The sequence below is a fragment of the Nerophis lumbriciformis genome, linkage group LG16 (assembly GCF_033978685.3).
Source record: "Nerophis lumbriciformis linkage group LG16, RoL_Nlum_v2.1, whole genome shotgun sequence".
In the NCBI taxonomy this organism is placed as follows: domain Eukaryota; kingdom Metazoa; phylum Chordata; class Actinopteri; order Syngnathiformes; family Syngnathidae; genus Nerophis; species Nerophis lumbriciformis.
Window position 1 is genome coordinate 32072099 of NC_084563.2, and position 14933 is coordinate 32087031.

The following is a 14933-nucleotide window of genomic DNA, read 5'->3' on the forward strand; positions in this document are numbered from 1 at the left end:
GAGTTCATCTAAGATGGACTGATACAAATTGGATAAGTGTTCTGTGGTCTGACGAGTCCACATTTCAAATTGTTTTTGGAAACTGTGGACGTCGTGTTCTCCGGACCAAAGAGGAAAAGAACCATCCGGATTGTTATCGACGCAAAGTTGAAAAGCCAGCATCTGTGATGGTATGGGGGTGTATTAGTGTACAAAACATGGGTAACTTACACATCTGGGAAGGCACCATTAATGCTGAAAGGTACATACAGGTTTGGGAGCAACATATGTTGTCATCCAAGCAACGTTACCATGGACGCCCCCGCATATTTCAGCAAGACAATGCCACGCCACATGTTACATCAACGTGGCTTCATAGTAAAAGAGTGCGGGTACTAGACTGGCCTGCCTGTAGTCCAGACCTGTCTCCCATTGAAAATGTGTGGCGCATTATGAAGCCTAAAATACCACAACGGAGACCCCCGGACTGTTGAACAACTTAAGCTGTACATCAAGCAAGAATGGGAAAGAATTCCACCTGAGAAGCTTAAAAAATGTGTCTCCTCAGTTCCCAAACGTTTACTGGGTGTTGTTAAAAGGAAAGGCCATGTAACACAGTGGTGAGCATGCCCTTTCCCAACTACTTTGGCACGTGTTGCAGCCATGAAATTCTAAGTTAATTATTATTTGCAAAAAAAAGTTTATGAGTTTGAACATCAAATATGTTGTCTTTGCAGTGCATTCAACTGAATATGGGTTGAAAAGGATTTGCAAATCATTGTATTCCGTTTATATTTACATCTAACACAATTTCCCAACTCATATGGAAACGGGGTTTGTACATTAGGGGTGTAACGGTACACAAAAATTTCGGTTCGGTACGTACCTCGGTTTAGAGGTCACAGTTCGGTTAATTTTCGGTACAGTAAGAAAACAAAAAAATATACATTTTTGGGTTATTTATTTACCAAATTTGCAAAATCTTCCACCAAAAATATTTTTCTTAGTGGAATATTTGATGTGAAGTAATGTGAACCTTGGATAGGTCAATAATTCATAATAACATTTAATTTTGATTCAATATTATGTTTGGAGCAATGACAGTTTGAAAGAAAAAAAAACAGCTTTGTTTTATTAGTCAACATTGCAACTTTTTCTAAATTACATTTAACCTTTAAGCTTTTTTATTTCACTTTTGTTTTGTTTTTGTTTATTTTAATAGCATTTTTAGAATGTGCCGTGGGCCTTTAAAACATTAGCTGTGGGCCGCAAATGGCCTCCGGGGAACACTTTTGACACCCCTGCTATAGATAATAAAAAATTAAATGTGATAAATCTATGGATAAAAAGCAGAGCCTGGCGACGCATGCGCGTTTATCATAACTCTCTCTCTCTCTCTGTCTCTGCCCCTCCCTCACCAATGCTGCTGCGCGCACAATTTGTTTTGTTTTTAACCCCTTCTTAACCCTGAACGTACATTGAAAATACACGCAACCCTAACTCAAAATGCCGGACATTTGAGGCATTTAAGAAACTCCGCCCTGACAGCTCTGCAAAAGAGGACATGTCCGGTGAAAAGAGGACGTATGGTCAGTCTATCGTAGCCCGTTAGCTGCTAGCATGCCATGTGTTGTGCCTCGGTGTGCATTGTTTACACAACGTGCGGTACACTACTTAATATGTCCGTGTGGAAACTCGTACGGTTCACCTCCGAACCGAACCGGCGTACCGAAACGGTTCAATACAAATACACGTACCGTTACACGCCTAATATATAGCATTACTTATTTGATAACATTTTTTTTTTGTGTACCGGTATATACATGTGTGTATGTGTGTGTGTGTGTGTGTGTGTGTATATATATAATATATATATATATATATATATATATATATATATGTATATATGTGTATATATATAAATACTGCATGACTTATTTGATAAAAGCTATTGTGTGTGTGTGTGTGTGTGTGCGTGTGTGTGTGTGTGTGTGTGTGTGTGTGTGTGTGTGTGGCTTTCCCTGCCATGTTGACTCGATTAATGGAAAACTGAAGGAACTCAATGGAACTAAAACAAAAACATTTTTATATGTGCTGGAATTGGGTCAGTTTTCCGCATAAAATTGGCAATAAATGTCAAAAAAAGCGTCAGTTAGCACCGTTGACCCGGAACTAGCTTGCTCGCTTTTTTTTACTCAAAACATTGTTTTAACGTTGGCTATTGGCGTGTTTGTACCCGATAATGGTCTCCTGGTGTCTCCAGGTGCGCCACCCCGGCCCTGCTGTCATGGAGGTGGGCAGCCTCCCAGTGGAGCTGTGGAGGGTGATCTTAGCCTACCTGCCTCTCGCGGACCTGGGCCGCTGCTGCCAGGTGTGCCGCGCCTGGAGGGAGCTGGTGCTCTCCCTGGACAACACCCGCTGGAGGCAGCTGTGCCTCGGCTGCCCGGAGTGCCGACACCCCAACTGGCCCAGTCAGCCTCACCTGGAGCCCCCGTCGTGGAGGGAGGCCCTGAAGCAGCACGCCTTGGCCGCCCGCACCTGGACTCAAAACGGACCCGAGCACCAGTCGTCGGCCTGCTTGCTGCTGTTCCGGCGCAGGAAGGACCGCAGGGTTTGGCATGTGGGAGCCGGGTTGGAGTTCGAGACCCTGAGAGGAGCGCTGGGGGTGGCGGGGCCTTACGACCGCTTGGTTCTCCATCCCGGGGTGTACGAGGAGCAGGCTGAGGTGGCCCTGAAGGTGCCCGTGGAGCTGGTTGGACTGGGCGCACTGGGCGAGGTATCCCTCCTGATGTGTATGGAGCAGCAGTGCCCGACTGCCAGACTGGTTAATCTGGTCTTCATGCCACCTTGGTTCTCCACTGTGGTCTACAAGGTGAGGAGTCTCCATTGGATTTATCCTGATCATATTTACATATACTCGTTATTCGGCACATAGGCAACAAGAAAATTGTGTTTTTGTTTGAAACCGTCAAATAATTAGTGTTATCATATGGAAAAAGAAGATATTTTGTGTGGCTGAGCTTTAAAGAGGTCATATTATGATTTTTAAAAACATTTCCTTGTGGTCTACACCAGGTGTTCTCAACCTTTTTGACCTGGGGCTCAACTTTTCCACTACAGAGGGGGCCGGGACCGACTCAAATATTAAATCTTACTCTTGGTTTTAATCATTCAAAATTTATATCTAACCTACGTACAGTTTCAGGCCTCAAATTTTTTACTTTTTAGAATAGAATAGAATGGACTTTATTGTCATTATATTTGCATATAATGAGATTGAGGACTCCAATTTAAAGGGGAACATTATCAGCAGACCTATGTGAGCGTCAATATATACCTTGATGTTGCAGAAAAAAGACCATATATTTTTTTAACCGATTTCCGAACTCTAAATGGGTGAATTTTGGCAAATTAAACGCCTTTCTAATATTCGCTCTCGGAGCGATGACGTCACAACGTGACGTCACATCGGGAAGCAATCCGCCATTTTCTCAAACACCGAGTCAAATCAGCTCTGTTATTTTCTGTTTTTTCGACTGTTTTCCGTACCTTGGAGACATCATGCCTCGTCGGTGTGTTGTCGGAGGGTGTAACAACACGAACAGGGACGGATTCAAGTTGCACCAGTGGCCCAAAGATGCGAAAGTGGCAAGAAATTGGACGTTTGTTCCGCACACTTTACCGACGAAAGCTATGCTACGACAGAGATGGCAAGAATGTGTGGATATCCTGCGACACTCAAAGCAGATGCATTTCCAACGATAAAGTCAAAGAAATCTGCCGCCAGACCCCCATTGAATTTGCCGGAGTGTGTGAGCAATTCAGGGACAAAGGACCTCGGCAGCACGGCAAGCAATGGCGGCAGTTTGTTCCCGCAGACGAGCGAGCTAAACCCCCTGGATGTCTTGGCTCACACCGTCAAGAGAAGAATATCGACCCTAGCTTCCCTGGCCTGCTGACATGAGGGTATGTCTACAGAATATATTAATTGATGAAAATTGGGCTGTCTGCACTCTCAAAGTGCATGTTGTTGCCAAATGTATTTCATATGCTGTAAACCTAGTTCATAGTTGTTTGTTTCCTTTAATGCCAAACAAACACATACCAATCGTTGGTTAGAAGGCGATCGCCGAATTCGTCCTCGCTTTCTCCCGTGTCGCTGGCTGTCGTGTCGTTTTCGTCGGTTTCGCTTGCATACGGTTCAAACCGATATGGCTCAATAGCTTCAGTTTCTTCTTCAATTTCGTTTTCGCTACCTGCCTCCACACTACAACCATCCGTTTCAATACATGCGTAATCTGTTGAATCGCTTAAGCCGCTGAAATCCGAGTCTGAATCCGAGCTAATGTCGCTATAGCTTGCTGTTCTTTCCGCCATGTTTGTTTGTGTTGTCATCACTATGTGACGTCACAGGAAAATGGACGGGTGTTTATAACGATGGTTAAAATCAGGCACTTTGAAGCTTTTTTTAGGGATATTGCGTGATGGGTAAAATTTTGAAAAAAACTTTGAAAAATAAAATAAGCCTCTGGGAACTGATTTTTAATGGTTTCAACCCTTTTGAAATTGTGATAATGTTCCCCTTTAAGGTGCGGTAGTGGAAACGAATATGGGATAAAAATAAATTACACAAGAAGTAATAAAGATAAAAAATAAGAATTGAAATAAACAGACTACTAGCCCATAAAAAATAATAAGCAATCCTGTACAATATACAGAACAAGACAAGGTCAAGGCAAGTGTTGCCTTAAAGGAGGGCTCATATTTTAGGGCACCAAAGCAAGTTAGAAGGGCACCAAGGCAAACATTATTTTCTTTCCAGGCATTTTATATATATATATATATATATATATATATAAAATCATGTTCATGTATGAGCTCTAGGGCCAAAGTAATAATTAAGATTATTGTCATCGATATTGAAATCATGATTATTGATTGTTAGGTAAAACAGTGTTGGGGTGTGAACGTAATATTATCATGTCATTTGTAATGTCTAATAAAAAGACTATAGATGAACGTTATCCATATATTTATAGACAAATATTAGTTTTTTTAAATTCTTTAATAACATCAACTTGTCAGCTTTTTGTCATTACATGATGCTTTTATCTCTATTTTTACATTTTGATAGAGTTTTTATTTTTTTAAGTTATATACATGTATATGTACATGTAGATGCTGTATCGGGACACATCCATTAAGGGTTTGAGCAGAAATATGTGGTATAGTAATTAACTATACACAATAAAACATTAACAAAATGATGTCACATAAATGATTTTTGAAGTAACACCTTAGTGACATGAAAAAAAAACACAATTAATGTAAAAAAGATATTATTATATCTGCTGTTTCAAATTTGATGCACACATTTTCAAAACAGTTTTACTATGAAATATTAAGTTATTTCACATTGCATCAACACCCCAAAGGGAATAAGCGGTAGAAAATGGATGGATGGATGGACATTGCATCAACTGATTCATTCTTCATACTCATGTATCAGTAAAAAAGAAAATACATCTTGTCCAGAGATGTCCGATAATATTGGACTGCCGATATTATTGGCCGATAAATGCTTTAAAATGTAATATCGGAAATTATCGGTATCGGTTTCAAAAAGTACAATTCATGACTAAAACGCGGCTGTGTACACGGACGTAGGGAGAAGTACAGAGCGCCAAAAAACCTTAAAGGCACTGCCTTTACGTGCCGGCCCAATCACATAATATCTACGGCTTTTCACACACACACAAGTGAATGCAAGGCATACTTGGTCAACAGCCATACAGGTCACACTGAGGGTGGCCGTGTAAACAACTTTAACACTGTTACAAATATGCGCCACACTGTGAACCCACACCAAACAAGAACGACAAACACATTTCGGGAGAACATCCGCACCGTAACACAACAGAACAAATACCCAGAACCCCTTGCAGCACTAACTCTTCCAGGACGCTACAATATACACCCCCCGCTACCCCCTACCCCTCCTCCTCCAACCCCGCCCACCTCAACCTCCTCATGCTCTCTCAGGGAGAGCATGTCCCAAATTCCAAGCTGCTGTTTTGAGACATGTTAAAAAAAATAATGCACTTTGTGACTTCAATAATAAATATGGCAGTGCCATGTTGGCATTTTTTTCCATAACTTGAGTTGATTTATTTTGGAAAACCTTGTTACATTGTTTAATGCATCCAGCGGGGCATCACAACAAAATTAGGCATAATAATGTGTTAATTCCACGACTGTGTATATCGGTATCGCTTGATATCGGAATCGGTAATTAAGAGTTGGACAATATCGAATTTCGGCAAAAAAGCCATTATCGGACATCTCTAATCTTAATTCCACCTTTCAAATTTGGCATAGTTTCTCTTAAAAAATTAGGTCTCCCTCGATTCTTCTTTGTGGCAATCTTGAAGGAATCTAATAGGCCAATTACTGCCCTCATGTGGGCGATACGTGAATTACATGCAAGTGATCTGATACGTCAGGCTTTTTAGAAGACAACTAATTTACATCGCTTATGATACGTTTGTCGTTACAGGGTTTGAGCCTAATATGTCTTTCTCTCTCCTTGTTTTCTTTAGACCTCATGGGGTCACGTCCAGCTGGACAACTGTAACTTTGAGGGGGCTCAGCTGCAAGTCCGCGGGCCCGGGACTTGCCAGGCCCGCTTTTGCTCCTTCTCAAAGGGCAGCTCGGTGCACCTGCTGGGCGTGGCCCTCAGCTTGCTGGACAGCTGCGACTTCTCCGGGAGCGACACGGCCTCCGTGACCGTGGAGGGCCCCCCGGTGTCCGAGAAGAACTGGGCTTGTAAGTACATGGCCGCCCTGGCCAGGACGGTCTCGCCGTGCGGCGTTATTAAAAGCGGCCCGCATAGAGGAAGCGGTTCCGAGGGTGCTGTTAAAAAGGAGGACTGGCAGAGGGAGAACGGCGTGGAGGCGGCAGGGCAGGGCACCGTGATCAAAGATGCTTGGAGCGACGGTGAAGAAGAGGGCAGCAAGGACGGAGAAGGGACCAAAAACCCTTCAACTCTGGGTTACAGAATCCCTTATGACAACCACGGCCTGTCCCACTTACTGAAGGCCCGTCCAGACGGGTCCTTCCCATCATCCTCCTGCCCGAACCCCCCGTGTGCGCCTCCGGAACCTCTCACGATTCAGCAGGAACTGGAGCGGGACCCCGAGGCTCAGATGTTTGTGTCATCTACCCTCGGCTGCATCGTACGCCGTTGCCTCTTTCGTGAGGGCAAAGGAGGAGTGCACCTGTCCAACTACGGACAAGCGCGACTGGAGGACAACGTTTTCCGCTGTCTCAACTACGGAGTCCGATGCATCCAGAATTCAATAGTAAGTGCAGTCAACACATTCTTTATTTCACCGGATGCTGATTGACCTTCGATTTGGTTGTATTTTAAACCTTTTCCATAGCAATTAGTGGATAAATTAAAAACGATTAATGGAAAACTGAAGGAACTCAATGGAACTAAAACTAAAAAAATGTTATATGTGCTGGAATTGGGCCAGCTTTCCGCATAAAATTGGCAATAAAAGTCAAAAAAAGCGTCAGACTTTGTGTGACTTTTTCCGGAGGCTTCAATACATATTACTTTTGTTTTCACTTAAACAAAGCCTCATTTTTAAAGTGTGACCACATTTATTTAGCCTTGGCGCACCGTCACGATCAAAAACCCATTCGGTTCCACAATTTTTGTGACTTTTTAGGCGTATTTTCGCCAAAAACGTGGCGTAGCATCGCCCAAAGTTCTATCCCAGTACACTTTTGTCTGACTCCATTACATCAGAAGTGAAGTTGACTCTGTGAAACTAGCCCAATGAAAAAGTATTAAATTTTCCGGAGGATAGAGCGCACCACCGGTATATAAGAAGCACTCACTAAATTTCCGAAGAAAATAGTTTCCCCGCCATATATTAGCTGCACCGGACTATAAGCCGCAGATATATATGCTGTGAAATGAGTTATTTACACAGAAATGTTTTGTAAATGTTTATTTACATACCTTGTTTCCAAACGGTTTCTGTAACACGGCAGTAAAACGGCTGATCAAACAAAACAGAAGTCATCGTCATGGACCCACTAGCTGCGCAAGCTAGCTCTCCAATCAACTAAACAGACTCAATAAGTCCACGGTGACGTTTTGGTGAATTTACTCAGGAATTTGTGAAACGGAAACAACACAAAAAGAATGCCATTGTCACTTTTTCTATATTAAAACGACTAATGGAAAACTGAAGGAACTCAATGGAACTAAAACAAAAAATATTCTGTATGTGCAAGAATTTGGCTGGTTTTCCGCATAAAATTGGCAATAAAAGTTAAAAAGAGCTTCTGAGTTTGTGACTTTTTCTGCAGGCTACAATACATATTTCTTTTGTTTTCACTTAAACGAAGCCTCATTTTTAAGGTGCGACAGCATTTATTTAGCCTTGGCGCACCGCCACGATCAAGAACCCATTCGATGTCATGCATGGTACCAGTTCCACAGTTTTTGTAACTTTTTAGGCATATTTTCGCCAAAAACTTGGCTATAACACCGAGTTGCATGGCCCAAAGTTCTATCCCAGTACACTTTTGCCTGACTCAGTTACATCAGAATTGAAGTTGACTCTGTGAAACTAGCCCAACGAAAAAGTATTATATTTTCCCGAGTATAGAGCGCACCGGTATATAAGCCGCATTCACTAAATTTCCAACCAAAATTCCCCCCCACCATATATTAGCCGCACCGGACTATAAGCCGCAGATATATATGTTGTGAAATGAGTTATTTACACAGAAATATTTTGTAAATGTTTATTTACATACCTTGTTTCCAAACGGTTTCTGTAACACGGCAGTAAAACGGCTGATCAAACAAAACAGAAGTCATCGTCATGGACCTACTAGCTGCGCAAGCTAGCTCTCCAATCAACTAAACAAACTCAATAAGTCCACGGTGACGTTTTGGTGAATTTACTCAGGAATTTGTGAAACGGAAACAACACAAAAAGAATGCCATTGTCACTTTTTCTTTATTAAAACGACTAATGGAAAACTGAAGGAACTCAATGGAACTAAAACAAAAAATATTCTGTATGTGCAAGAATTGGGCTGGTTTTCAGCATAAATTGGCAATAAAAGTCAAAAAGAGCGTCAGACTTTATGACTTTTTCTGGAGGCTACAATACATATTACTTTTTTTTTCACTTAAACCCTCATTTTTAAAGTGTGACCGCATTTATTTAGCCTTGGCGCACCGCCACGATCAAGAACCCATTCGATGTCATGCATGGTACCGGTTCCACAGTTTTTGTGACTTTTTAGGCATATTTTCGCCAAAAACGTGGCTATAATTCCGAGTAACATCGCCCAAAGTTCTATCCCAGTACACTTTTATCTGACTCAATTACATCACAATTGAAGTTGACTCTGTGAAACTAGCCCAACGAAAAAGTATTAAATTTTCCGGAGTATAGAGCGCACCACCGGTATATAAGCAGCACTCCCTTAATTTCCGAAGAAAATAGTTTCCCCCCATATATTACCTGCACCGGACTATAAGCCGCAGATATATATGTTGTGAAATTAGTTATTTACACAGAAATATTTTGTAAATGTTTATTTACATACCTTGTTTCCAAACGGTTTCTGTAACACGGCAGTAAAACGGCTGATCAAACAAAACAGAAGTCATCGTCATGGACCCACTAGCTGCGCAAGCTAGCTCTCCAATCAACTAAACAGACTCAATAAGTCCACGGTGACGTTTTGGTGAATTTACTCAGGAATTTGTGAAACGGAAACAACACAAAAAGAATGCTATTGTCATTTTTTCTTTATTAAAACGATTAATGGAAAACTGAAGGAACTCAATGGAACTAAAACAAAAAATATTCTGTATGTGCAAGAATTTGGCTGGTTTTCCGCATAAAATTGGCAATAAAAGTTAAAAAGAGCGTCTGAGTTTGTGACTTTTTCTGCAGGCTACAATACATATTTCTTTTGTTTTCACTTAAACGAAGTCTCATTTTTAAGGTGCGACAGCATTTATTTAGCCTTGGCGCACCGTCACGATCAAGAACCCATTCGGTTCCACAGTTTTTGTTACTTTTTAGGCGTATTTTCGCCAAAAACGTGGCTATAATTCCGAGTAGCATCGCCCAAAGTTCTATCCCAGTACACTTTTGTCTGACTCGGTTACATCAGAAGTGAAGTTGACTCTGTGAAACTAGCCCAACGAAAAAGTATTATATTTTCCGGAGTATATATCACACCGGTATATAAGCCGCACTCACTAAATTTCCAACCAAAAATTCCCCCCCACCATATATTAGCCGCACCGGACTAGAATATGGGTTGTACTTGTATAGCGCTTTTCTACCTTCAAGGTACTCAAAGCGCTTTGACACTACTTCCACATATACCCATTCACACACACATTCACACACTGATGGAGGGAGCTGCCATGCAAGGCGCTACCAGCACCCATCAGGAGCAAGGGTGAAGTGTCTTGCTCAGGACACAACGGACATGACGAGGTTGGTACTAGGTGGGGGTTGAACCAGGGACCCTTGGGTTGCGCACGGCCACTCTCCCACTGCGCCACGCCGAAGAAGCCGCAGATATATATGTTGTGAAATGAGTTATTTACACAGAAATATTTTGCAAATGTTTATTTACATACTTTAATTCCAAACGGTGTCTGTAACACGGCAGTAAAACGGCTGATCAAACAAAACAGAAGTCATTGTCATGGACCCATCAGCTGCGCAATCTAGCTCTCCAATCAGCTAAACAGACTCAATAACTTCACTGTGACGTTTTGGGGAATTTACTGAGGAATTTGTGAAACGAAACAACACAAAAAGAATGCCATTGTCACTTTTTCTTTGTTAAAAACGACTAATGGAAAACCGAAGGAACACAATGGAACTAACACTAAAAATATTCTGTATGTGCAAGAATTGGGCCGGTTTTCAGCATAAATTGGCAATAAAAGTCAAAAAGAGCGTCAGACTTTATGACTTTTTCTGGAGGCTACAATACATATTACTTTTTTTTTCACTTAAACCCTCATTTTTAAAGTGTGACCGCATTTATTTAGCCTTGGCGCACCGCCACGATCAAGAACCCATTCGATGTCATGCATGGAACTGGTTCCACAGTTTTTGTGACTTTTTAGGCATATTTTCGCCAAAAACGTGGCTATAATTCCGAGTTGCATCGCCCAAAGTTCTATCCCAGTACACTTTTGCCTGACTCAGTTACATCAGAATTGAAGATGACTCTGTGAAACTAGCCCAACGAAAAAGTATTATATTTTCCGGAGTATAGAGCGCACCGGTATATAAGCCGCACTCACTAAATTTCCAACCAAAAATTCCCCCCCACCATATATTAGCCGACTAGAAGCCGTAGATATATATGTTGTGAAATTATTTACATACCTTAATTCCAAACGGTGTCTGTCACACGGCAGTAAAACGACTGATCAAACAAAACAGAAGTCATCGTCATGGACCCACTAGCTGCGCAAGCTAGCTCTCCAATCAACTAAACAGACTCAATAAGTCTACGGTGACGTTTTGATGAATTTACTCAGAAATTTGTGAAACGGAAACAACACAAAAAGAATGCCATTGTCACTTTTTCTTTATTAAAAGGACTAATGGAAAACTGAAGGAACTCAATGGAACTAAAACAAAAAATATTCTGTATGTGCAAGAATTGGGCTGGTTTTCCGCATAAAATTGACAATAAAAGTTAAAAAGAGCGTCTGAGTTTGTGACTTTTTCTGCAGGCTACAATACATATTTCTTTTGTTTTCACTTAAACGAAGCCTCATTTTTAAGGTGCGCCAGCATTTATTTAGCCTTGGCGCACCGCCACGATCAAGAACCCATTCAATGTCATGCATGGTACTGGTTCCTCAGTTTTTGTAACTTTTTAGGCATATTTTCGCCAAAAACATGGCTATAACACCGAGTTGCATCGCCCAAAGTTCTATCCCAGTACACTTTTGCCTGACTCAGTTACATCATAATTGAAGTTGACTGTGAAACTAGCCCAACGAAGCCCAACGAAAAAGAATTATATTTTCCGGAGTATAGAGCGCACCGGTATATAAGCCGCACTCACTAAATTTCCAACCAAAAAACCCCCCCCCCACCATATATTAGCCGCACCGGACTAGAAGCCGCAGATATATATGTTGTGAAATTAGTTATTTACACAGAAATATTTTGCAAATGTTTATTTACATACCTTAATTCCAAACGGTGTCTGTAACACGGCAGTAAAACGGCTGATCCAACAAAACAGAAGTCATCGTCATGGACCCACTAGCTGCGCAAGCTAGCTCTCCAATCAGCTAAACATACTCAATAACTCCACTGTGACGTTTTGGGGAATTTACTGAGGAATTTGTGAAACGGAAACAACACAAAAAGAATGTCATTGTCACTTTTTCTTTATTAAAAACGACTAATGGAAAACTGAAGGAACACAATGGAACTAACACTAAAAATATTCTGTATGTGCAAGAATTGGGCTGGTTTTCAGCATAAATTGGCAATAAAAGTCAAAAAGAGCATCAGACTTTATGACTTTTTCTGGAGGCTACAATACATGTTCATTTTTTTTTCACTTAAACCCTCATTTTTAAAGTGTGACCGCATTTATTTAGCCTTGGTGCACCGCCACGATCAAGAACCTATTCGATGTCATGCATGGTACCGGTTCCACAGTTTTTGTGACTTTTTAGGCGTATTTTCGCCAAAAACGTGGCTATAATTCCGAGTAGCATCGCCCAAAGTTCTATCCCAGTACACTTTTGTCTGACTCAATTACATCAGAAGTGAAGTTGACTTTGTGAAACTAGCCCAACGAAAAAGTATTATATTTTCCGGAGTATAGAGCGCACCACCGGTGTATAAGAAGCACTCACTAAATTTCCGAAGAAAATAGTTTCCCCCCATATATTAGCTGCACCGGACTATAAGCCGCATATATATATGTTGTGAAATGAGTTATTTACAAAAAAATACATTGCAAATGTTTATTTACATACCTTAATTCCAAACGGTGTCTGTGGTCTGACGAGTCCACATTTCAAATTGTTTTTGGAAATTGGACGTCGTGTCCTCCGGACCAAAGAGGAAAAGAACCATCCGGATTGTTATCGGCGCAAAGTTGAAAAGCCAGCATGTGTGATGGTATGGGGGTGTATTAGTGCCCAAGACTTGGGTAACTTACACATCTGTGTAGGCGCCATTAATGCTGAAAGGTACATACAGGTTTTGGAGCAACATATGTTGCCATCTAAGCAACGTTACCATGGACGCCCCTGCTTATTTCAGCAAGACAAGGCCAAGCCACGTGTTACATCAACGTGGCTTCATAGTAAAAGAGTGCGGGTACTAGACTGGCCTGCCTGTAGTCCAGACCTGTCTCCCATTGAAAATGTGTGGCGCATTATGAAGCCTAAAATACCACAACGGAGACCCCCGGACTGTTGAACAACTTAAGCTGTACATCAAGCAAGAATGGGAAAGAATTCCACCTGAGAAGCTTCAAAAATGTGTCTCCTCAGTTCCCAAACGTTTACTGAGTGTTGTTAAAAGAAAAGGTGATGTAACACAGTGGTGAACATGCCCTTTCCCAACTACTTTGGCACGTGTTGCAGCCATGAAATTCTAAGTTAATTATTATTTGCAAAAAAAAAAAATAAAGTTTATGAGTTTGACCATCAAATATGTTGTCTTTGTAGTGCATTCAACTGAATATGGGTTGAAAAGGATTTGCAAATCATTGTATTCCGTTTATATTTACATCTAACACAATTTCCCAACTCATATGGAAACGGGGTTTGTACTTTGTTTCCAAACGGTGTCTGTTACACGGCAGTAAAACGGCTGATCAAACAAAACAGAAGTCATCGTCATGGACCCGCTAGCTGCGCAAGCCAGCTCTCCAATCCGCTACACATACTCAATAAGTCCACGGTGACGTTTTGGTGAATTTACTCAGGAATTTGTGAAACGGAAACAACACAAAAGTGTGTGACAATCATTGGTACTTTAACTTTAACTTCAACTAAAACTAAAAAAAATTCTATATGTCCTGGAATTGGGCCGGTTTTCCGCATAAAATTGGCAATAAAAATTTAAAAGAGCGTCGGGACTTTGTGTGACTTTTTCTGGAGGCCACAATACATATTACTTTTGTTTTCACTTAAACAAACCCTCATTTCATGCATGACACCGGTTCCACAGTTTTTGTGACTTTTTAGCCATATTTTCACCAAAAACGTGGCTATGGTTGCATCGCCCCAAGTTCTATCCCAGCATACTTTTGTCTGACAGAATTGAAGTTGACTCTGTGAAACTAGCCCAACGAAGCTCTCTCCCGCCAACCCCTCTCACAGATCGTGATGCGGCGGAACGAGGTGTGCGAGTGTCGAGCGTCAGGCGTGTTCCTGCGTCTGTCGGCTCAGGGACTCATCGCCGAGAACGACATCCACTCAAACGGGGAGGCCGGGCTGGACATTAGGAAAGGCGCCAACCCCATCATTGTGGTAAGTACAACGTTCTTGTCATAAAAATGTCAGTATTGTCTGGAAAGTTCTGCATGTGTGGTTTTGTGCACATGACTCACTAAAGAACTACGTATGTGGCTTGTTCGGTCCCAACACTTAATGTTTTTATGTGATCGCCATTGTCGATTAATGCCTTTTAATGCCGGTCACAAACGCAGACCTTCTCTGGCGGACACAATATATCTTTAGTCCTCCGGCTGACAAGCAACTAGCAGCCAATGTGTCTCCATGTGTCTTAAATGATGTGTTGATATTGTTAAACTGTCAATAAATACATTGAAACATTGACAGTTATTACATATGAATCTTTAGGTTCGATTCAGAATCGATTTTCAATTCAAAACGA

The 14933-nt window shown here is 41.5% G+C and overlaps 1 protein-coding gene across 1 annotated transcript in view; it reads left to right on the top strand.

Moving 5' to 3' along the window:
• The window catches only part of fbxo10 (F-box protein 10), a 40714-nt gene that overhangs the window by 2279 nt on the left and 23502 nt on the right, over window positions 1–14933 (top strand). Inside the window, exons 2-4 of the mRNA XM_061977011.1 lie at window positions 2243–2851; window positions 6579–7340; window positions 14417–14566. Of these exons, the coding sequence (XP_061832995.1) occupies window positions 2267–2851; window positions 6579–7340; window positions 14417–14566 (1497 nt within the window). The 5' untranslated portion in view covers window positions 2243–2266. The remainder of the gene's footprint in view (window positions 1–2242; window positions 2852–6578; window positions 7341–14416; window positions 14567–14933) is intronic.